This window comes from Petromyzon marinus, chromosome 26 (assembly GCF_048934315.1).
Source record: "Petromyzon marinus isolate PM22_M1 ecotype Great Lakes invasive population chromosome 26, UKy_Petmar_22M1.pri1.0, whole genome shotgun sequence".
Lineage (NCBI taxonomy): Eukaryota > Metazoa > Chordata > Hyperoartia > Petromyzontiformes > Petromyzontidae > Petromyzon > Petromyzon marinus.
This window is the reverse complement of record NC_133692.1, coordinates 4,333,167-4,357,391: the sequence shown is the minus strand read 5'-3', so window position 1 is coordinate 4,357,391 and position 24,225 is coordinate 4,333,167. Positions and strand designations below refer to the sequence as shown.

Sequence of the window (24,225 nt, the reverse complement as noted above, 5' to 3'; positions counted from 1 at the left end):
GCAGCGCCTTTGAGTTTCCGCGTTGCAATCACAAGCGTGCACTGTGAATGCACCATGAGCGCTTCGGTCCAATTTGTTCGTTGCCCAGGTTAAGCGTCACCGAGTCTCGTGAGGGTCCTGCCAACACTTGGGGGTGATGGGCTTACTGTGTAGATTCCAGTTGAGTCATTCGCGTTGCAAATTTTTTTTCTTCAACATTTGGCAAGCTTGATGCGCGACGCTCACCACACACACACACAGTTGCCTAACCCTTGCGAATGTCGTCACGGAATCTTTAACGTCCACTGTGAATGGCGCAGACGGCGCGTAATATTCGTACGGTTGATAGACCCACGGTATTAATCGAGGCGGCCGCTGGATTCAAAGCGTAAACCTAAAACTAAACTATATTTTTTATGTTACCAGGTAAGGCCCACTGAGCTATGTAGGTCTTATTCAGAAGCCACCTGGCCACAAATGATATCGCAACGAAGTTGGCTCATCGCGTGGAGATTTACAGCAGCCAAATAATCCAAACGCGTGCTTCTAAATGCGGAGGGAAAACGCGGAGGACCCGGAGAAAAATCCACGCGACCACGGGGAGGGAGAGACACGCGAACTCCAAATGTACAGCAGGCGTCAGGTTCGCGATCGGAGTCACGACCTCTGCGACCGCTCACGCCAACGTCAACAACCAAGCGGGGACGACGGTGCGAAATATTCCCGAGAATACGGGCAACCGAGGAGACGGAGCGATGAGATGGGTTCGTGTTCTGATGCCGAGTTGATCCTTAAACACGGCAGGATGGTGGCAACTCGGAAACGCGCGCCCGTTGGCGTGTTGACTCGTGATCGTTGATGCTGACTCCTTCATCTTGAGAGAAGGAGACCGGGAGGGGGGAGGGGCGGCGGCGAGTGGCAGCAAAGCGTCGATGAGGATTCAATCGCTGCATCCGCCTCTGCATCCTGGTTGCTCTGTCCCGCAAATGCATCAGAGGCAGCGTCCGCCACATGCGTTGGGAGGTGGCGGTAGCCGTGGTCTCTGCCCGGTGCGCCCCCCCCCGCCCTCGTACAGGTGTGCGCTGGGAGGTAGAGGCGTCTCCTATGCACAGGTGTACGCGTAAGCCAGCCAATCAGCGAGGTGGAGCTCCCCCAAACCCCCCCCCCCCCACCAACCCTCACCTCCCGTGTCGCTCCACCTGTGCGCTCCGCCTCTCCCGTGGCCCCGTACCTCTCGCGCCCCGCGACCAATGGCAGATGCTGAGAGCCGCAAAAGAGATAAATCGATATTCTGGGCGAAAGTTAGCATCAACACGCCTGAGCCGGAACTTGCCGAGTCCTCCCGGCTCGGTAAACACAACGAGTTTAATCAACGTAAAAAAGGGAGGTTTTACTCGCCCCCAAGCAAAACTGAAGTTGTGATCGGGCGCAGTGATGCGTTGATGGTGGCGGTGGCGGAGGTGGTGATGAGAGGACGGACTGCACATGAGACGTGATGTGACCTCGCTAAAGAGAAACCCAGGTGGTTTTCTTTCAACATGGGCAGGGCCTTACTGCCCTTCCTGCCCAGGCTGCTGCACAGGCTGCTGCTGCCCAGGCTCGTGCCCCTGCTGATGCTGCTCATTTTGCAGGGCAACAATGCAGAGAGTCCGGAAGAGGTGAGTGCCACGTGGGCTCTGCCGTGAGCTGGGAGTGGGTCAGGGAGGGGTAGTGAGTTGAGGAGTCGGTGAGTGAGCTGAGAGTCGGTGAGTGAGCTGAGAGTCAGTGAGTGAGCTGAGAGTCGGTGAGTGAGCTGAGAGTCGGTGAGTGAGCTGAGAGTGAGCTGAGAGTCAGTGAGTGAGCTGAGAGTCAGTGAGTGAGCTGAGAGTCAGTGAGTTGAGAGTCGGTGAGTGAGCTGAGAGTGAGCTGAGAGTCGGTGAGTGAGCTGAGAGTCAGTGAGTGAGTTGAGAGTCGGTGAGTGAGTTCAGAGTCGGTGAGTGAGCTGAGAGTAAGCTGAGAGTGAGCTGAGAGTCGGTGAGTGAGCTGAGAGTCAGTCAGTGAGCTGAGAGTCGGTGAATGAGCTGAGAGTGAGCTGAGAGTCAGTGAGTGAGCTGAGAGTCGGTGAGTGAGCGAGGGGCAGTGAGCTGAGAGTCGGTGAGTGGGCGAGAGGCAGTGAGCTGAGAGTCAGTGAGTGGGCTGAGAGTCGGTGAGTGAGCTGAGAGTCGGTGAGTGAGTTGAGGAGTCGGTGAGTGAGCTGAGAGTCGGTGAGTGAGCTGAGAGTGAGCTGAGAGTAGGTGAGTGAGCTGAGAGTCGGTGAGTGGGCGAGGGGCAGTGAGCTGAGAGTCGGTGAGTGGGCGAGGGGCAGTGAGCTGAGAGTCAGTGAGTGGGCTGAGAGTCGGTGTTGACAGAGTTGATTGTGACAGGCGTGGGACCTGACGCCGATCTCAGACCGCTCGCGGTTGCGTGGCTGACGTTACGCACGGACGTTGTGTGCCCACAGGCCGTGCCCACGGTGCCTGGTGTCTCGTGTCGAGATTTTAAAATTCATTTATGATGATGTGGCTGATGAGGGTGATGGTGATGGTGACGATGATCGGAATGATGATGGTGGTGGTGGTGGCCACAGTAGCAATGCCTGTGCAGCTGATGATGATGATGGGCATGATGATGATGATAGTGACAATAGTGACGATAGTGGAAGTGATGATGGCGGTGCTGCTGATCTACGAAAGTAATCGTCATCGTGGATGATGATGATAATGATGATGCAATTGCTGATAATGACGAGGATCATGAAGATGATGATACCTCAAATGACGACTGCTATCTACACATTTGCGCGTGTTTATCCAGCTGGCCTCTGCAAGTCTCAAGACTCATTTTCAATGGGGGAGGGGGTCATGTTAAAGTGTTCGCCAATGATGTGGCCTGTCCGCTGTTTTCCAGTCGATAAGAAGGTCCCGAGAGTAAAAGCCCTCTCGGAATCTCCCGTGCCCTCTATACTCCGCGCGCGCGCACACAGAGAGACTCGTTATCCTTTGTATGGGTGTGCACGTGGGTTGCATTTCCAGTTTTAAATCATCGATTCGCCGGGATCTCGCATGAAGAGGTATCGCGTCTCGTTACAGCGCTCGAGCCTACCTCGTCGTTAATTTCTTTCGAGGTGCTTTGTTTGTTGTTGTTGTTCTTCTTCTTCTTCTTTCCTCGGCACCTCCGATTAGCACGGTTGGCTGCGTACGGTGCGAAAGAAGTTCAACATGAAGGGACTCCTCTACTTGCGAACATTCGACTTAAGAACTTTCAGAGATACGAACAAACCTGTCCGTGTGTCCAGTTGCCTGTTCGGACCTATAGTCGTAAGTTCAACCGCCGCGCAATAGATGGCGGTGGTGGCATCTACATCTGCAGAACGTGAAGAACCGGTGGCATCTCCATCTGCAGGATATTATACAGCGTTTAAAGCTATTCTCCGTGTTTAGTGTACATATCCTACATGCTTGGAATCGACAGGAGTAATGTTTTGACTTACGAATAAATCGTCTTACCTAACTCGTGGAACCAAACTCGTTCGTAAGTAGAGGAGTCCCTGTACACACATCGTTGAACCGTATTGTTTATCGCGAGTCTTCCATGCTTGCCACAAGCGAGCATCACGATGGTCAGTGCACAGCGACTTGCGAACAAGAGAACGCCGCCGGTTAGATTCTGCCTAACCGGCGCGGAAGTTGAAATAAGTGCTGAAGGGTTTTCTGAAATCCCGTCTCTGCCCACCGAGCAGTAACACATTATTGGCACAGCGCACAGTTGTCAAATGACGATCGGCGAGTCGCGTGCGGTGGGGTAAAGTGTGGGTACTGCCACCTATTCCTCGATTCTGGAGAGGATCTAGAGAGCCCCCCTCCCGCCAGCCCCCTCCACCCGCCCCCCTCCCCCCGCCCCCCTCCCCCCGTCCCCCCCCGCCAGCCCCCCCCCCCCCGCCAGCCCCCTCCGCCAGCCCCCACCTAATCGAAGCCCCTTCCCCCCGGCTGCAGTGGCGTGAACGAGAAATTGCAGGGCTGCGCCTTTATCTCACATTGGGAGACAGGGATTCAGGGAGGGCTCGGCCAAGCTCTTGTGTGGGTCCTCAGCACGGCTGGCTCTGTGCCCACGAGGCCCTCGCCCCGGGCCACAGATACACACCCACCCACACACCCCCAACCACACAACAACCGCCATTCGCCACTAAGTGGCGGTGACGTCACTACGACGCTTGTGCCAGGCTATGTGCACCCTGAGGCCACGTGAAGTGTTGAACGCCCGCTGGCAGGAGGTCACGGGGCAGACCCAGGTGCCACGGGTCGACTGACTGAGATAACTGGCTGATGCACCACCTGTGCCCCCTACTGTGCCAACCTGCTGTGCTTTAGCCACCCGGCGCTCCGCTCGTTGTTCTGAGCGTCGCTCCTCTGCCCTCCGTTGTTGTTGGAGGGCGACTGCCTCCAAATGCCCAGTAGCATCCTTCACGAGCCTCCTCCACAGAGGCCGATCTTGACACCGCTGGTACCAGTCATCGGCAAGTCCACTCAGCTCCACGTCCTCCTGTACCACATCACTCCATCTCTTCTCTAGCCCGTGCCGCGCCCGCTTAGCCCCCTCAATCCGGCCAAACAAAAGCTGTTTCGGCATGCGGTGGCTGGGCATGCGGGCTACATGACCCAGCCATCGCAGCCTTGCCTGCCGGAGGAGCTCACCGATGGGACCCTGCCCAGATCTTTCAAGGATTTGTGAGCTCCTCACACAATCCAGTCCGGTTAAACCCAGGATGGATCGTAGGCAGGCCAGCCTAAATGTTTCTAACCGGCGAAGATGTTCCATTAGGGGGGTCCACGTTTCGCAAGCGTAGAGAAGGGAGGGAATGACCGTGGCCGAGAAGACCTGAAGCTTAGTGCGGAGCGACAGACCAGGTAGCTTCCACACAGCGTTACGCAACCGATGAAAAGATATTGCCGCTCGACTGATTCGGAGTGAGACCTCTGCTGTTAAACTGGAGCCAGTCATAAGCACACTGCCCAGGTATGGGAAACTCTCCACTCTCTCTACAACTGCCCCATCACCGATTGGGAACTGTGGGGGTGGAGTGTCTGATGGTACAAAATACCCAGGTAGGTGCTTAGTTTTGGTGGGGCTGATGGTAAGGCCCCACCTCTTAGTGGCACGCTCCAGTCTCAGCAGCAGCATCTCCAACTCCTCCTCTGACTGAGCAGCTATTACCAAATCATCAGCATACATAACGTGGTTGAGCAATAGAGAGCCATCCCTTTACCGCACCCGGGCATCGATTAGCCTCCCATTATATCTGTACCATATGGAGATTCCCCCGGTACAGCAATTGAAGGCTTCACGAACTACGTGGTCAAAATAGATGTTAAATAATGTGGGAGCCAGAGGACATCCCTGTCGCACCCCAAGGTGTACAGGGAATGGCTCTGACTCCAGGCCGCGTAGTTTTACCCGGGCCCGCTCACCATCATGAAGGTCCTTAATGATCGTGAGCAGAGGGTCAGGTACTCCAAAAGCACGAAGAACGACCCAGAGCCCAGGCCTACTGATGGTATCATAGGCCTTGACCAGGTCAATAAAGCAGAGATATAGGTCTTGTTGGAATTCCCTACACCTCTGCTGTAGCAGACGAACAGAAAATATGGCATCTGTGCAGGACCGCCCTTTCCTGAAACCGCATCGGGGCTCCGCAAGCCTCTCCTCAGCGTGCCTGGCAAGGCGATGCTGAATAATCCTTGCCAGGACCTTTCCCGGCACACTGAGGAGTGAGATGCCCCTGTAGTTGTTACAGTCTGTGCGGTCCCCCTTCTTAAAAAGGGGGACCACCAGGGCATCCTTCCAATCCTGCGGAACCCGTCCAGTGGTCCAGACTGTTGTTATGATGTCATATAGGGCAGTCTGTGCACAAACGCCACCCTCCCTCAGCATTTCGCTTGGGAGATCATCTCTGCCCGCTGCCTTTCCTGGTCTCAGACTCCGGATCGCCTTCAATACTTCCTCAGCAGATGGCACCTCAGCCAGCCACTCACAGGGGGTGACTTCTTCTAATATTTGAGGCACCGCAGCCTCAGCAGGGTCATCCTCACTTTGTGCCACGATGTTTTCCTGGCTGAGGGATTTTCCCTCCACCAGGACCTCACAGAAATGCTCAGCAAATCTGCGAACCTGTTCCTGGGGGTCGGAGATTGAATCACCGTTTTTTCCCCTAATGATGGTAATAGGTGTGGCGCTGCAGGTTACTTTTTTGATGGAGTTAAATAGAGATCACGGGCCACTGAGGCAGACTCCATCTCCTCAGCAACCCGCGACCACCACCCATCCTTGCAGCGCCTCACGGCTCTCCGAACCTCCGAGCGAAGGCTGCGGTAAGCCTCCTCATTCTCTGACGTGGGATTTTGTAGCCGATGACAGTGGGCCTGTCGCTTTTTCTCAACCATCTTGAACACCTCCTCTGTCAGCTAGGGTCTCTGGGGAGGTCTGGACCACGTTCCCAAAGCAGCCATTGCAGCTGCATGAGTCACAGTCCTAAACCTCGCCCATTTACCCTCGACATCAGGATGAGTCGGGGACGATGCCAATCCCAGCCGCAAGCGATGATGAAATTCTCGCTTGCAACTTTCATCAGATAACTGAGACCAGGCCACTTTATGTTGGAATGGGGTCCTGGGTGTACACCCACCACCGGAGTGGAAGAATGGTAGGCGCATCTTACAGATGACTAGTCGATGGTCAGAGGGCAGATCAGCTCCACGGTAGGTCCTGGTGTCAAGGACATGGGCTCGCATTCGCTGGTCCGTCACTATGTAGTCCAGCAGATGTTCTTGCTTGGACCCGGCATGCATCCATAATGTTGTGTGGATGCGCCGATGCCGGAACAGCGTGTTGGTAATTACAAGCCCATGGGCTGCACAAAAATCTAGCAGCCTCCTACCGTTGTTATTGAGCTAATCTGGCCCATGCCCTCCAATCACTCCAGACCAGGTGCCAGTATCATGACCAACTCGGGCATTGAAGTCACCCAACATGATGACTCTATCCCGAGGGGCCACTTTAGCCAGCACCTGTGACAGGAGGTCATAGAATGCATCTGACACACACCCACTCACACACCCACCCACACACCCACATCCACCCACCCACCCACACCCACCCACCCACCCACACACCCAACCACACACCCACCCACCCACACACCCAACCACACACCCACCCACCCACACACCCAACCACACACCCACCCACACACCCAACCACACACCCACCCACCCACCCACACACCCAACCACACACCCACACACCCAACCACACACCCACCCACACACCCAACCACCCACACACCCAACCACACACGCACCCAACCACACACGCACCCACACACCCAACCACACCCACCCACACATCCACCCACACATCCACCCACACATCCACCCACACATCCACCCACACATCCACCCACACATCCACCCACACATCCACCCACACATCCACCCACACATCCACCCACACATCCACCCACACATCCACCCACACATCCACCCACACATCCACCCACACATCCACCCACACATCCACCCACACATCCACCCACACACCCTCCTCTCCGCTCTCTTCTGCACCCTCGGGGCAATTGGGCGGCGCGGAGAGTTGTTACACACGCAGACTCGATAAACCCGTTCCCGAGCAAACACCCAGCCCGCCGGAGAGTGAAGTCGCGGGGAACAAAAGTGCTGACGACGAAAGGTTAATTTGTGCTCGCACCGCGGAGTTAGTTTGCACCTAACCCGGACAGCCCCTGTTGGTCGATCCACCTTCTGGAATAAAGGGCATCACCACGCGCAGTACGTGCGGATCGTGGCGGTTAGTGGGTCCACGTCTACCTGGCTTGGGTATTCCGTTGAAGCTTCTGGGCCACAACCTATGAAACCGCAACCGCACACATACCATGGCGGCAGCAGCAGATGCGGATACACCTCAATGTACATGACTAGTTGTTGCTGTCCGTCGACATCATTCATATGAAGAAGACGGAGATCTATCGATTTACACTGAGACCCATATACTTGCATAGAGACGCATATGGACTCACGTAGGGGACCCATGGACTTACACAGAGACCCACGGACTCGCACAGAGACCCATGGACTCGCACAGAGACCCACGGACTCTCGCAGAGACCCATAGCCTCACACAAAGACCCATAGACTCACAGAAAGATCCATAGACTCACGCAAAGAGCCATAGTTTCACACAGAGAGCCAAAGACTCGCACGATGCTCAATACGAAGGAGGCATCAAGACAGCAGTCATCTTGCTCATCAACCGCCTCAATGTAAAGTGACAGCTGCTCTTCCACACTCGACATCAGCCACACGAAGAAGATTCGATCGGTGGCCAGTCAGTGAAGGTGGGGATCATAGAGGCGGTTACATAGAAGTGCAGTACAACAGCTGATTTCTTACCGCGCAGGCCTCTGCTGACACCCCCCGCGTAACACAGCCCCTGAATCCGCTCGTGGAACCCCGCGCGCTCGTTCCGTGGTGCACGGTCCAATTATTTGGTGGTGGTGGTGCTGCTGCTGCTGCGTTGGAAGTGGTGCACAAGTACAGTTAACAACAATAAACAACTCAACACGTTCTGTGCCATCAACAACAACATTGTGTGGGCTGGAGAGGGAAAATCGAAATGTACAATAGGCGCCATTGACAGTGGACGTTAAAGATTCCGTGACGACATTCACAAGGGTTAGGCAACTGTGTGTGTGAGGTGTGTGTGTGGTGAGCGTTGCGCATCAAGCTTGACAAATGTTTTGCACTTAATTATGCCCAATTAAGAAGGACGTTGGTCCGAAATTCACCTATTATAAGACCGCTGTGTTATTTGTAATATAGATGAACTGGCCCCCGCCATATGAATGTGGACATGCCGCTACTAGCTCACGATGTGCTCGAGAGGGGGCTCTCTCTCGAGCAGTGGCTCTCAACCGGGGGTACGCTGACCCCTGGGGGTTACGTGGCAAAGTCTCGGGGGGGGGGTAACGCGAGGTGATTTATAATCGTGCGAAGTTATATCGTACATGAGAGTCATTGGTGCATAATCGTCTACTAATCTGCCAATATAAAATAACTACGAGACAATTTAAATCCATACGTGAACCTAGAACGAGATCAAAAGGCATTTTTTTAAACTCATTGATCGTAAACCACGTGGTTTCCATGAGTAACCAAGCGAGCACGAATAAATGATCTCGTGCATGCGGTGCCCGTTGGTTTTTATTTAATTCGCTTGCAGTTACGAGCTAGTTAGGGTAACTCGTAGCATGGACGGTTGGTTAAAGAATTGAGGGTCATTATTCACACGTTTATTTCTCGGAACTATGTTGGGTCTTGCAAGGGGTGGGGGGTCACGGTAGCCAAACAAAGGTTGAGAGGCACTTCTTGAGAGCGCCCCTCTCGTGCAGGGCTCTTCCGCCAGCAGTGACGTGAGCGAGCCATTGCAGAGCTGCGCCTTTACCTCTCATTCGTATTCCCGACCGAGCTGGGTTCATGGATCCATAGTAAAGGCGTTTTTTGCGCTGTCCGATCGCGTAAATATAAATGTGTCGTTAAACCCGCCACCACCCGACACAGTCAATTAGCGAGGTTTGCCAATTCGTTACTAGTTCAGCACAACGGTGTGTTGGAGAGTAAACCCACACACACACACAATTCGAGTCCGATGTTTCGCTGGCGATTACAGAACTGTGAAGAAAGTTAGTTTGTGGGGTCGGTTAAGGCGCAGATTGATTATAATGATTATTATATTGATTATAGTACTTGCATCATACATATTTAATGTGGATAATACTGGTCGCGAAAGCCTACGCGTTAAATTGGGCGCATCGGTGTAATGATGATTGATGATGATGGAGTGAGGAGGTTGAGTGTGGCCCTGTTGCTGCGTGTCGTTGTTGTTGTGTTGTTGTTGTTGTCGTTGTTCTTGCGTTGTTGTTGTTGACGCCATCTCGGCCTGCGTGTTGGCCCGCTGTGTCCAGGGCGAGTCGCAGGTGTCCGTGGCCGAGGGCCTCGTTTTCGTGGCCACGCTGGACGGGCGCCTGCACGCCGTGAGCCGGGCCACGGGCGACGTCATGTGGGCCCTGCGAGAGGGTGCGTGCTGGGGGGAGTGGTGAAGCAGAAGGGGAAGGGTGGGACACCCCATGGGTTCCACAGTGCGGGCCGGGTATGGGTGGGAGGGTTGGGATCGGGCATGGGGAGGGGGCAGTGGCGTCAGCTGTTTAGAGTGCAGGTGGTGAAACCGCGTGGAGTGGGAGGGGGGCAATCGGGTGGATAGAGTGGGTGGGGCAGGGCAACTGGGGGGGGGGGTATATAATGCTGTGGAGGGGGGGGGCGGGTGCAATTTGACGTGCTGTGTGGTGTTCTAGTTTGGGGGGCCACCGGGTAGTTGGAGAGGGAGAGGCGTGAATGGTGGCTCCAGGCTGCTGCCTGGTGGTGGAGTCGAGTCGTGGTGGCAGCAGCAGCTGGCAGCTGCTGGCACGACTGAGCACCAATCGCTCGAGCCGGTGGGGATGGATGAGATAGTGACCGCGTGTGTGTCTAACCGTACCCCTCTGACTCTCCCCCTCTCACCCAACCCACTACTCCCCCTCCCCTCGCACACACACACACACGCAGATCCTGTTATTCAAGTGCCAGAGGACTTGACCAAGTAAGTCATCACCCCCGTGCGTCGAGCGCGAGCGGCTTTGCGGCTCAAAGGCGACTGGGCGAGACGAAACTCAACGCGTGCCGCGCGCTTATCGTTGCGCAATCACACGAACACGTGGCGCTCTGCCTGCGCTCGTCATTGAGTGCACGCGTTGCTTGCTGCCTGTCCGTGCAGCGCCGTGGTGGCAGCAGCGAGGCTTGGTGGGATCGCCGTAACAAATGTCGCGACATTCCCTTCTCCGCCGTGGGTGGGCGTGCGGCTGGCATGTGGACTCCGTACCGCTCCGTCTGGAAGGCGGGATAGAGCGTTTCGCCCTCGCTCGCACGCGTCGGGTTTATCCGGGTGCTCCGGTTTCCTCCCGCGTGTAAACACTCATTAGTGGCGCCACGGTGGCGAAATGTTAAGTGCCTCGCCTGGCATTGGACCCTTGGGGTTTTGGTGGTGTAGTGCTGACCACCCACTCTGTCGTGTGCCGTGTCGGCCTTAATGGGTGCTTGCTAACAGCACTTGCCCAACAGTCTTTAGAGGCTACACGGGGGATCTTTGTCTTTGTGAGTGTGTGGAGTTTGTATGTTCTCCCCCTGTTTTCTGAGTTCGGGTGCCCCAGTGACGAGATGTTATCTCCCTCACCTGGTATGCAGGAGGTCGTGGGTTCGATCACAACCCTGACGCCTGCATATTTGGAGTTTGCATGTTCTCTCCGTGGTCACGTGGATCTTTCTCCGGATCCTCTGGCTTTTCCCTCCACATTTAGCAACATGTGTTTATAGTATTTGGCTGCTATACATTTCCAACGTGATAAGCCACTTCGTTGAGCTATCATTTGTGTCCAGGGGGCTTCTGCAAAAGAGCCATACAGCTCAGTGGGTCTTACCTGGTAAGATAAAAATGTTAGTAGAGTTTGGCCAATAACACCTTAATATGTAGAGCTCGCGCCGTTGTTCGCAACCATCTCATCGCGTGGCTGCTGCCTTCCCGCTTGTCTGTGGTTCCTCATCGCGCCTCTTCAGTCGTCCTCGCTCTCCCTCTCCGAGAGCCAGGGAAGACCATGCAGTGTTAACATGTTAAAACACCAAACTGAAACCTTTTACAAGGAATCATGTCTGCATTAACCACAATACTTGTGGTCAGAATGACAAACAAGACTGATTGGTCCACACCAGAGACAGCTTTCTTTCGAGCCTAGTCGCAAACGGTGTTAGACCAGAGGACGCCAAAATGCGTCTAAAGCGACATTCTGTGACACGCGTCTTACATTTTCCATTCATGAAGGAGATGTGGTGCGGCGTCGGCGTGCTGTTGATGTTCTGATGCGGCTGATGGTTCAGCCAGTGCCTTCGAGGAGGGGGAGGAGGAGGAGGGGGGGGGGGGTGGATGTCGAAGCCAGGAGGTGCGATAATGTTTGGGTCTCGAATGAGGTGTTTCGTTCTGGACGTCCACGCTGTATGCCATCATGGCCTGAGATATTTATATTTCTGTCCACAGACCGGCCTTCCTCCCCGACCCCATGGATGGCACCCTGTACTCCCTGGGAGGGCCAGACAGCGAGGGATTGGTGGTAAGTTTCATTCCCGATTCAAGGCCATAGTAAACAGGGGGGGGAGCGGGAGGAGTCAAAAACAAAGATCCCCCATATAGCCTTTAGCAGACTGTTTGGGCACGTGCTGTTAGCGAGCACCTATGAAGGCTACCATGGTACACGAGGTGGTCAGCATCACGCCCGGCCGTATTTGTCTCCCTAAGCCTGATATTTACACACGACACCAGGTACTCATTTGAGGCGGAGTCGACCTGTTGTTGAGTTACAGGGTTCGTAGTGCAGTGCGCTAACCACTGCACCGCGCTCATTATTTGTGTGTTGAGTTGTTGAGCCAGGCTGGGCCAGGATTGGGCAAGGACACAGCCCCGTCACTTTACCCATAGACTAACATTGCCCATAGATTAACATTGCCCATAGACTAACATTGCCCATAGATTAACATTGCCCATAGACTAACATTGCCCATATACTAACGTTGCCCATAGACTAACATTACCCATAGATTAACATTGCCCATAGACTAACATTGCCCATAGATTAACATTGCCCATAGACTAACATTGCCCATAGACTAACATTGCCCATAGATTAACATTGCCCATAGACTAACATTGCCCATATACTAACGTTGCCCATATACTAACGTTGCCCATAGACTAACATTGCCCATCTACTAACATTGCCTATAGACTAACATTGCCCATAGACTAACATTACCCATAGGTTAACATTGCCCATAGACTAGCATTGCCCATATACTAACGTTGCCCATAGACTAACATTACCCATAGACTAACATTGCCCATCTACTAACATTGCCCATAGACTAACATTGCCCATAGACTAGCATTGCCCATAGACTAACATTACCCATAGATTAACATTGCCCATAGACTAACATTGCCCATAGATTAACATTGCCCATAGACTAACATTGCCCATAGACTTACATTGCCCATAGATTAACATTGCCCATAGACTAACATTGCCCATATACTAACGTTGCCCATATACTAACGTTGCCCATAGACTAACATTGCCCATCTACTAACATTGCCTATAGACTAACATTGCCCATAGACTAACATTACCCATAGATTAACATTGCCCATAGACTAGCATTGCCCATATACTAACGTTGCCCATAGACTAACATTACCCATAGACTAACATTGCCCATCTACTAACATTGCCCATAGACTAACATTGCCCATAGACTAGCATTGCCCATAGACTAACATTGCCCATAGACGAACATTGCCCATAGACGAACATTGCCCATAGACGAACATTGCCCATAGACTAACATTACCCCCAAACTAATATTGCCCGTAGACTAACATTACCCATACACTAACATTGCCCATAGACTAACATTGCCCATAGACTAACATTGCCCATAGACTAACATTGCCAGTAGGCTTGCTGTTGATGGTGTATGGAGTTGTTGAGTCCGGCTGGGCCAGGGTTGGGAAATGGACGCAGCTCCACCACTCTTCACTCAGGCCAACCGTAGAGGACTGATGTAGATATATCTCGACTTACCACAACAACAACAAACAATTGCATATGTATAAGAAAGCACTATTTATTTAAAATAATTTATACAATTAATAATAAAAAAAAACAAATTACACTTAAAATCTTACCAATTATTCTTACTCTGAGTGGGATGGCACTGTCAGGACAGACGTTTGAGGTCACGAGGTGTTGCCCGTGCAGCGGCTGTGGCATTTGGCAGAAGGAAGGAAGTGAACGTTGAGACACCTGCGAAATAAATGATCTTCGCACACAAACTCCCTCCAGCATCCCCGGGTACCCCCCCCACCCCAAACGCTTTAGCGCCGCTGCGAGACGCGGCGCAGTGCAGAGTCTGGGCTGCAGGGGGCGGTGCTGCCCGTGGATTGTTCCCCAGCCCCCTGGCGCTACGAGAGGGGGGTGAGGGGCTGGGACGCTCACAGTGAGGTTGACCTCGTGACGAGCCTCACGAAGGAGGTGTCAGTGACGTTCCCAATCACAGCTCACGATGCAATCTGACGACATCCCAGTGTGAGACCGGCACGTGTGTGTGTGTGTGTGGTCACACGTCCTCCGTGTCTCACGTCGCCCCGTGTCCGATGTCCCGTGTCTCACGTCTTGTGTCTCACAGAAACTGCCCTTCACCATTCCGGAGCTGGTTCACGCCTCTCCCTGTCGCACGTCCGACGGGGTCTTATACACAGGTATGCGGAGCCCCGCCATCCCCCTACCTACCCCGGGTGTCCCCCCGGTGTCCCCCTGGTATCCCCTTGGTGTCCCCAGGCTTACTCCAAACCCCAGACACCAATCGCACCTTTGACCCCAATACCCTCCTTAAACCTCAACTCTTAACACTGCACCAAGCCCTGCGTCTAAAAGTCGTCTCAGCCCAATCATTAAAAACAACCCCGATGCTAACCAACACAAGCCCCCTAACGCTCATTCTATCCCCCCCAACAACCAGTAACAAACTACAAACTGTGGCCCTGAATGTAACCCTAACCACGACTCGTGGATTCGCAGGTATAATGCAGGACCTGTGGTCCTTGCAAGCTTTTAGCCCTGGCCCTGATTCCAATCCTAACCCCACAAATTAAACCCTGACCAACCAGACCCCGACCCGGACTATAACCCCCAACCCTAAACTCAACCCTCACCCTAACCCCGCAGGTAAGAAGCAGGATAATGTAGTCCTTACCGACCTTGCTGCAAATTAACCACAATGCCTTGCTGATCTCGTCAAGGAGCATAAAAACTCCGGTCATCTTCGCAGCGGGGTTTTTGGCTAACCATCGAACAAAGACGGTGGTCACCGCATCGCGCGCTTTCAGATGCGCCTCTGTGGCCGTCTGGAGCGCTCTTCCTTCCGATATTGAAAAGCTACCAGAGCTATGCGCTTTTAAATCATGTAAATTAAAAAAATAATTTGTTGAGAGCTGCTTTTTGTGTTTAGTTTCTTGACCTTCCCTCGACACCTCCGATTAGCACGGTGGGCTACGTACGGTACGAAATAAGTTTAACGTACATACATACATACAACCTTGACCCTGACCCCACAGGTAAGAAGCAGGACCTGTGGATCGCTGTGGACCCCACCACCGGACAGAAGATGCAGACTCTGAGCACCGCCTTCTCGAACGGGGTCCACCCCTTCCCACGCCTCATCTACATCGGCCGCACAGGTAAGCGGCGGGCGGGGGATGTACGCACTGTATGCCGAACTTCTTTCGCACCGTACGTAGCCAACCGTGCTAATCGGAGGTGGCGGGGTGGTGGTGGTAGGCAAACAAAAGTTGCACAGACTCCCAGTGGCTTCCCAATACCGGAAGCAAGAGCGTTCCAGACGGCCCGCAGAAGCGCATCTGAAAGTGCGATGCGATTCGGTGACCGGGCCTTGAGGAGTAAGCCGTAAGGGATCGTGGGCGGGTTGCCTGTCTTATGAGGTAGTTGGGGGGGGGGGGGCCTTGGAGAATATTTCGTGGTGGGGGGAAGGGTGGGAGGGTCGGGGGGGGGGCTGTTAGCGTGCTTCTGGAAGGGGTTTGTTGGAGTGAGTGGGGGGGGGGCATGGGAAACGGATCATCAGTGGTGCATGGATACGCATTGTTTGGGGTGCCTGGGTATGAGGTCGGTGGGGGGGCTATTGAAAATGTTGTGAGGTGCTTGGGGAGGGAGGGGTGGGTGGGGGCGGCTTTCAAGAAATCGTGACGGGGGTTGCCACCCCCTCCTTTGAGTCTCCACGCTCTGGAGCCGCTCACACCGAGAGCCAATTAAACCCCGGGGCACTCTTCGATTAAGGCGCAGTGATCCCAACACGATGTGGCAGCCAATCCCCAGCGTCTCCCACCTGGGGGCAATCAGCCCCGCACCCCACCAGCCCCTCCCCCCACCAGCCCCTCCCCCCTACCAGCCCTTCCCCCCACCAGCCCCTCCCCCAACCAGCCCCTCCCCTACCAGACCCTCCCCCGCCTACCCCGTCCCCCGCCTACCCCGTCCCACACCAGCCCCTCCCGCCCCCGCCAGCCCCGCCCCCACTACCGCCCCCCCCACGAGCCCCTCCACGAGCCCCTCCCCTCGTCCCACAGCCTTCACATCTCCCACTTGCCTCCAACACCCCCTCCTGACGAGTGTCAGTGAGCTCCTATTTAGCAGGTGATGCGGTCAGCACATCCCCCCAGTGTACACACCTGTGTATCTTCACATCCCCTAGTATACACACCTGTGTATCTTCACATCCCCCTAGTGTACACACCTGTGTATCTTCACATCCCCCCAGTGTACACACCTGTGTATCTTCACATCCCCCTAGTGTACACACCTGTGTATCTTCACATCCCCCCAGTGTACACACCTGTGTATCTTCACATCCCCTAGTGTACACACCTGTGTATCTTCACGTCTCCCAGTGTACACACCTGTGTATCTTCACATCCCTCCAGTGTACACACCTGTGTATCTTCACATCCCCTAGTATACACACCTGTGTATCTTCACATCCCCTAGTGTACACACCTGTGTATCTTCACGTCTCCTAGTATACACACCTGTGTATCTTCACGTCTCCCAGTGTACACACCTGTGTATCTTCACATCCCCTAGTGTACACACCTGTGTATCTTCACATCCCCTAGTATACACACCTGTGTATCTTCACGTCTCCCAGTGTACACACCTGTGTATCTTCACATCTCCCAGTGTACACACCTGTGTATCTTCACATCCCCTAGTATACACACCTGTGTATCTTCACGTCTCCCAGTGTACACACCTGTGTATCTTCACGTCTCCCAGTGTACACACCTGTGTATCTTCACATCCCTCAGTATACACACCTGTGTATCTTCACGTCCCCCTAGTGTACACACCTGTGTATCTTCACATCCCTCCAGTGTACACACCTGTGTATCTTCACATCCCTCCAGTGTACACACCTGTGTATCTTCACATCCCCCAGTATACACACCTGTGTATCTTCACGTCCCCCTAGTGTACACACCTGTGTATCTTCACATCCTCCTAGTGTACACACCTGTGTATCTTCACATCCCCTAGTGTACACACCTGTGTATCTTCACATCTCCTAGTATACACACCTGTGTATCTTCACGTCTCCCAGTGTACACACCTGTGTATCTTCACATCCCTCCAGTGTACACATCTGTGTATCTTCACATCCCTCCAGTGTACACACCTGTGTATCTTCACATCCCCTAGTATACACACCTGTGTATCTTCACATCCCCTAGTATACACACCTGTGTATCTTCACGTCTCCCAGTGTACACACCTGTGTATCTTCACATCCCCTAGTATACACACCTGTGTATCTTCACATCCCCTAGTATACACACCTGTGTATCTTCACGTCTCCCAGTGTACACACCTGTGTATCTTCACGTCTCCCAGTGTACACACCTGTGTATCTTCACGTCTCCCAGTGTACACACCTGTGTATCTTCACATCCCCTAGTGTACACACCTGTGTATCTTCACGTCTCCCAGTGTACACACCTGTGTACCTTCACGTCCCCCCTAGTGTACACACCTGTGTATCTTCACATCCCCTAGTATACACACCTGTGTATCTTCACATCCCCCAGTGTACACACCTGTGTATCTTCACATCCCCCAGTATACACACCTGTGTATCTTCACGTCCCCCTAGTGTACACACCTGTGTATCTTCACATCTCCCAGTGTACACACCTGTGTATCTTCACATTCCCAGTATACACACCTGTGTATCTTCATATCCCCAGTATACACACCTGTGTATCTTCACATCCCCCAGTGTACACACCTGTGTATCTTCACGTCTCCCAGTGTACACACCTGTGTATCTTCACATCCCCCAGTATACACACCTGTGTATCTTCACATCCCCTAGTATACACACCTGTGTATCTTCACATCCCCTAGTGTACACACCTGTGTATCTTCACATCTCCCAGTGTACACACCTGTGTATCTTCACATCCCCCAGTGTACACACCTGTGTATCTTCACGTCTCCCAGTGTACACACCTGTGTATCTTCACATCCCCTAGTGTACACACCTGTGTATCTTCACATATCCTAGTATACACACCTGTGTATCTTCACGTCTCCCAGTGTACACACCTGTGTATCTTCACATCCCCTAGCATACACACCTGTGTATCTTCACATCCCCCAGTGTACACACCTGTGTATCTTCACGTCTCCCAGTGTACACACCTGTGTATCTTCACATCTCCCAGTGTACACACCTGTGTATCTTCACGTCTCCCAGTGTACACACCTGTGCATCTTCACATCTCCCAGTGTACACACCTGTGTATCTTCACAACCCCTAGTGTACACACCTGTGTATCTTCACGTCCCCTAGTGTACACACCTGTGTATCTTCACATCTCCCAGTATACACACCTGTGTATCTTCACGTCTCCCCAGTGTACACACCTGTGTATCTTCACATCTCCCAGTGTACACACCTGTGTATCTTCACATCTCCCAGTGTACACACCTGTGTATCTTCACGTCTCCCCAGTGTGCACACCTGTGTATCTTCACGTCTCCCAGTGTACACACCTGTGTATCTTCACATCTCCTAGTGTACACACCTGTGTATCTTCACGTCTCCCCAGTGTACACACCTGTGTATCTTCACATCTCCCAGTGTACACACCTGTGTATCTTCACATCTCCCAGTGTACACACCTGTGTATCTTCACGTCTCCCCAGTGTGCACACCTGTGTATCTTCACGTCTCCCAGTGTACACACCTGTGTATCTTCACATCTCCTAGTGTACACACCTGTGTATCTTCACGTCTCCCAGTGTACACACCTGTGTATCTTCACGTCCCCCCAGTGTACACACCTGTGTATCTTCACGTCCCCCCAGTGTACACACCTGTGTATCTTCACGTCCCCCCAGTGTACACCATCACCATGTTCGACACGAAGGCGGGCGAGCTGCGCTGGAACGTCACCTACTACGACTACTCGGCAGCGCGACTGGGACCCGACTCGGACTACAGTAACGTTACTCTCATTTCTATTGTCATGGCAGTAGAGCGTGCATGCGGTGTGAGTGGACTAGTGGCCACGGGAGGTACTGACAGGGGAGTCAGCCGACAGCGCGAATGCCCTAGCGGTCACGGGAGGTAATGAAAAGGGGAGTCAGCTGTGAGTGCGAAGGGACCAGTGGCTACGGGAATGATCGAGAAGGGAGCGTGGTCGGGTGACGGAAGAGGATGGTGGAGTCTGCCGGTGGAGGGAGCTTCCAGAGTCAGCTAGAAGGTTCGAGAAGGGGGGCGTGGCCTCGGTTGGTATATAAGGGAGAGATGCGCGGGAGACCCGGGGCTGTTGCGGTGGGGGGTCTCTGCTTCATATCAAGTGAACACGTCTTCAATAAAGTGCCATCTCAAGAGAAGTGTGTCAAGTAGTCATTACACTATCAACCAATCGCCTGCTGGGAATTTAAACATAACGGGTTGGGTTGATGGCCACTGAGTAGGGGTGGGGTGGGTGGTCCTCCGGTGGGGTGGGTGGGGTGGGGGGGAGAGTGGTGGGGGGCAAGGTAAGGGAAGGGGGTAATGTGAGATTTTTTTTAAATGTCACTAAAGTTACTCCTCCAAGCAAGACTGGACCCACTGCTGATGAGACACTGAGCGTCAAAACTGGTGCAGAGTTTTCGCTTGCTTTGAAGCAATGCTGTGAAAAGTATGCACTTTCAGAAGGCCGTGTGTGTAGTCGACAGGAAGTGTCAAGATATATTATTTTATTAAGGATGAGCCGTGACCCCCTACCTTCCCCCCCACTCCCCCCATCTCTACCTTCCCCCCCACTCCCCCCATCTCTACCTTCCCCCCCACTCCCCCCATCTCTACCTTCCCCCCCACTCCCCCCATCTCTACCTTCCCCCCCACTCCCCCCATCCCTACCCCCCCACTCCCCCCATCCCTACCTCCCCCCCCACTCCCCCCATCCCTACCTCCCCCCCCCCACTCCCCCCATCCCTACCTCCCCCCCCCCCACTCCCCCATCCCTACCTCCCCCCCCCACCCCCCATCCCTACCTCCCCCCCCCACTCCCCCCATCCCTACCTTCCCCCCCACTCCCCCCATCCCTACCTCCCCCCCCCCACTCCCCCCATCCCTACCTCCCCCCCCACTCCCCCCATCCCTACCTCCCCCCCCACTCCCCCCATCCCTACCTCCCCCCCCACTCCCCCCATCCCTACCTCCCCCCCCCACCCCCCATCCCTACCTCCCCCCCCACCCCCCATCCCTACCTCCCCCCCCATCCCTACCTCCCCCCCCCACCCCCCATCCCTACCTCCCCCCCCCCACCCCCCATCCCTACCTCCCCCCCCACTCCCCCCATCCCTACCTCCCCCCCAACTCCCCCCATCCCCCCCCACTCCCCCCATCCCTACCTCCCCCCCCCACTCCCCCCATCCCCCCCCCACTCCCCCCATCCCTACCTCCCCCCCCACTCCCCCAATCCCTACCTCCCCCCCCCACTCCCCCCATCCCCCCCCCCACTCCCCCCATCCCTACCTCCCCCCCCACTCCCCCCATCCCTACCCCCCCCCCACTCCCCCCATCCCGGTGCTCCAGAGCTGTCGCATTTCTCCGCGAGCGGCGAGGGACTGCTGGTGACCGTGGGGGGCGAGGGTCCCACGTCCGTGATGTGGGCGCGTGACCTGGGCTCCCCCGTGGTGGGGGTGTACACGTGGGGGGCCGACGGGGTCCTGCGCAAGGCCCCCCTCTCCACTCTGGCGGCGGACACGCTGCGCTACCTCTCGGTGTCCGCGGCGGGCGCCGGCGGGCGCTACACCCTGCCCCCGCACGACCCCACGCTCAAGACCAAGCTGCGGTGAGCGTGGGGCGAGTGTGGGACGAGTGTGGGGTGAGCGTGCGGTGATTGCGGGGTGAGCGTGGGGCGAGTGTGTGGCGAGTGTAGGGTGAGCGTGCGGTGATTGCCGGGTGAGCGTGGGACGAGTGTGGGGTGAGCGTGCGGTGATTGCGGGGTGAGCGTGGGGCGAGTGTGGGGTGAGCGTGGGGCGAGTGTGTGGCGAGTGTGGGGTGAGCGTGCGGTGATTGCGGGGTGAGCGTGGGGCGAGTGTGTGGCGGAGTCCTCAGCAGGCTGCGTGAGGAACCCGGCGACCCGCGGTCAATTCCCACTGGCGGCCAACCTTGGTGACAAATGACTGAATTGAACCCGGGCCTTTCTTAGGTCGACTCAGCCTTAAATAAGTACCTGGTCCGTTGTGTAAATGTAAGAATTGGGGAGACGAAGGCAGCCGGGCGTGGTGCTGGCGACCCACCACCCCTTTCATGCGCCGTGCCAGCTGCTCGCTACTTCAGCACTCACCTGATCGGTCTGTTCAGGCTATGGGAGGGGGGCGGGTGGGGATCTTGGTGTCTTGTGTAACCGTGCCGTTGTGTCACCGTGCTGTTGTGTAACCGTGCCGTTGTGTCACCGTGCTGTTGTGTAACCGTGCCGTTGTGTCACCGTGCTGTTGTGTAACCGTGCTGTTGTGTCACCGTGCCGTTGTGTCACCGTGCTGTTGTGTCACCGTGCTGTTGTGTCACCATGCCGTTGTGTCACCGTGCCGTTGTGTAACCGTGCCGTTGTGTCACCGTGCCGTTGTGTCACCGTGCCGTTGTGTCACCATGCCGTTGTGTCACCGTGCCGTTGTGTCACCGTGCTGTTGTTTCACCATCCCATTGTTTCACCGTGCTGTTGCGACAGCCGCACGCTGTACGTGGGCCGCTACTCCACGAGCCTGTACGCGTCGCACTCCCTGGTTCACGACGGCGTCTCCGTAATGGTGAGTCGCTCACCACAATGCTCACCACAACTCTCACTACAACGCTCACCACAACGCTAAACAGAATGCTCACCACAACGCTAGCCACAACCACCACCACTGACCGCCGCACTTGCATGAATATGAACACTAACAGCGATACTTCACACGACTACTCACAATTAATCCTCACCACTACACTCACCACAACCACCAACACTGACGATCACTAATTTGAACACCACCTGCAGGCCTAACAACAACACTCGCACTAACCTGAACACACTAAGCCTAAGCTCCAGCCTTAACACGAACAAAAACCGGAGCAACCCAGCCTAAGCCCTAAACACTCCCACTGAAAATAACGCCCCCGTAGCCCTGAACACTAACTGCTAAAACTAAACGCTAAACCCTACCCGAATGCTAACCCCAATCCTTAACCCGAATATTCCCAACCCTAAATCTCAACTCTTCACCTTCAACCCCAAACAAAACCAGCAGTGGCCGCTTGGGGCCGCTCTCGTACAAACAGGCAAACGAGAGAGAGGTGAAAAACGCTGCCTAGCCACAACCGATGCTGCAACTTTAAACGGTGACCCCTGTGCCCCCTATCGATGTGGGGGGAGTGAGAAGGGGGGGGGGGGGGCAAGGAGCAATTGCCCAATTGACCGTGGAGCACTGTCCAATGGTCAATTGGGCAGTGCTCCATTGTCCACTTAACCCGCGGTGCTCCTCCGTGACGGCGATGGAGGGGCACGAGCAGTCGTGGGAGCGTTGGGGGGTGACGGTGGGGGGAGCGGAGCGGCGGGGGGTGACGGTGGGGGGAGCGGAGCGGCGGGGAGTGACGGTAGGGGGGGGGGCAGTGGCCACCATCATTGCGACATATCTGATCCGGGCCTACGTCTCGTTGCCACTGGGGAGACAAAAGCGACTGGGCGCAATTCCTGGCCACCCAACCCCTCATGTGCCCCGCAGCCATGCCGCCCTTCGTAGGTGCTGCTCGCTACTAAAACACTTGCTCCGGCAGTCCCATGAAGACTACACGGGGCGGGGGGGGGGGGTGCTCCTTGTGCGTGTTTAACGTGCGACGACGGCTCGCCCTGCCCCCCTTGTGGACTCCGTGTGCCCGCTTGCTCACAGCCGAGGGGGCAGGCCATGCCGCTCATCGAAGGGCCGACCACCAAGGACGTGACGATAAACGAGGCTGGCCACGCGTGCGAGATGAACCCCCGCACGCAGGTGCAGTATGCCGAGCGCCGGGCGGACGCGGACTCTGCCGGCGAGGGTGCCCAGCCCGCCCGGGTCGCCGCGCACGGCAGCTTCCTTCAGCAGCGGTGGCTGCTACTGGGTAAGGGCCGAGAAGTGTGCCTCCGTCAGGTGCTCGCCAAACCACTTGTCTCAACACTCTGTTAAGGCTATAGGGAGAGCTTTGTCTTTGTATCACATTTGTCCAGGTGTGCGTGCGTGCGTGCCGTTCGCGTATTGTGCGACGAACCCGGCGACCTGCGTTCGATTCCCGCTCACGGCCAATAAAAGTGGTGTCGTAACAACAACAACACCGGGGAGACAGTGCTGCCCCCCCCCCCCCCGCACCTCCGATAATCACGGTTGGCCACGTACTTTGTTGTGAAAGAAGTTCAACACTCATACGTACACACACACATACGCAGCCAGCCGTGCGAATCGGAGTTGTCCATGGTCCAGCGCGCCACCACGCGAGCGAGAGGGCTGCACGTGACACGCACCACGTGGACCCTGGTGCCGCCCTCTCACCCTCCCCGCCCCCTTGCCGTGCCCCCCACCAACCCACCGCCCCCAGGTCACCACGAGCTCCCGCCCCAAGCTCACACGACCCTCCTGAACATCCACATGCCCGCGGCCTCTGCTGACCACCGGCTTCTGCAGGAGGTACTTGTGAGATCCCCTGTGTGTGTGTGTGGGTGTGGTTCGGTGGGTGAGTGTCTTTAGGTGTGTGGGTGGGAGTGTGTGGGTATGTGCATCTCCACAAGTCCACTCGGCTCCACATCCTCCTGTACCACATCAGCCATCTCATCGAGAGCCCGTGCCGTGCCCGTTTATCCCCCCTCTATCTGGCCAAACGGAAGCTGCTTGCAACGGCTTGGTATGTGGAGGAGTCTCTTGAAGGACACCATTGGGTAGTTGGAGTTAGT

General features: G+C 55.2%; 1 protein-coding gene across 2 annotated transcripts in view; it reads left to right on the top strand.

Annotated features, from left to right (window-relative positions):
* Positions 1-1,184: 1,184 nt before the first annotated feature.
* Positions 1,185-24,225, top strand: part of LOC116946193 (serine/threonine-protein kinase/endoribonuclease IRE1-like) — a 40,341-nt gene continuing 17,300 nt past the window's right edge. Inside the window, exons 1-11 of one of the 2 annotated variants that reach the window (XM_076069878.1) lie at positions 1,185-1,637; positions 10,028-10,139; positions 10,665-10,698; positions 12,184-12,256; positions 14,388-14,460; positions 15,316-15,438; positions 19,172-19,273; positions 20,859-21,117; positions 21,997-22,075; positions 23,195-23,402; positions 23,874-23,962. In XM_076069878.1, coding sequence (XP_075925993.1) covers positions 1,518-1,637; positions 10,028-10,139; positions 10,665-10,698; positions 12,184-12,256; positions 14,388-14,460; positions 15,316-15,438; positions 19,172-19,273; positions 20,859-21,117; positions 21,997-22,075; positions 23,195-23,402; positions 23,874-23,962 — 1,272 coding nt within the window. In that variant the 5' untranslated portion in view covers positions 1,185-1,517. The remainder of the gene's footprint in view (positions 1,638-10,027; positions 10,140-10,664; positions 10,699-12,183; positions 12,257-14,387; positions 14,461-15,315; positions 15,439-19,171; positions 19,274-20,858; positions 21,118-21,996; positions 22,076-23,194; positions 23,403-23,873; positions 23,963-24,225) is intronic. The other variant, XM_032961155.2, reaches the window with a different exon arrangement.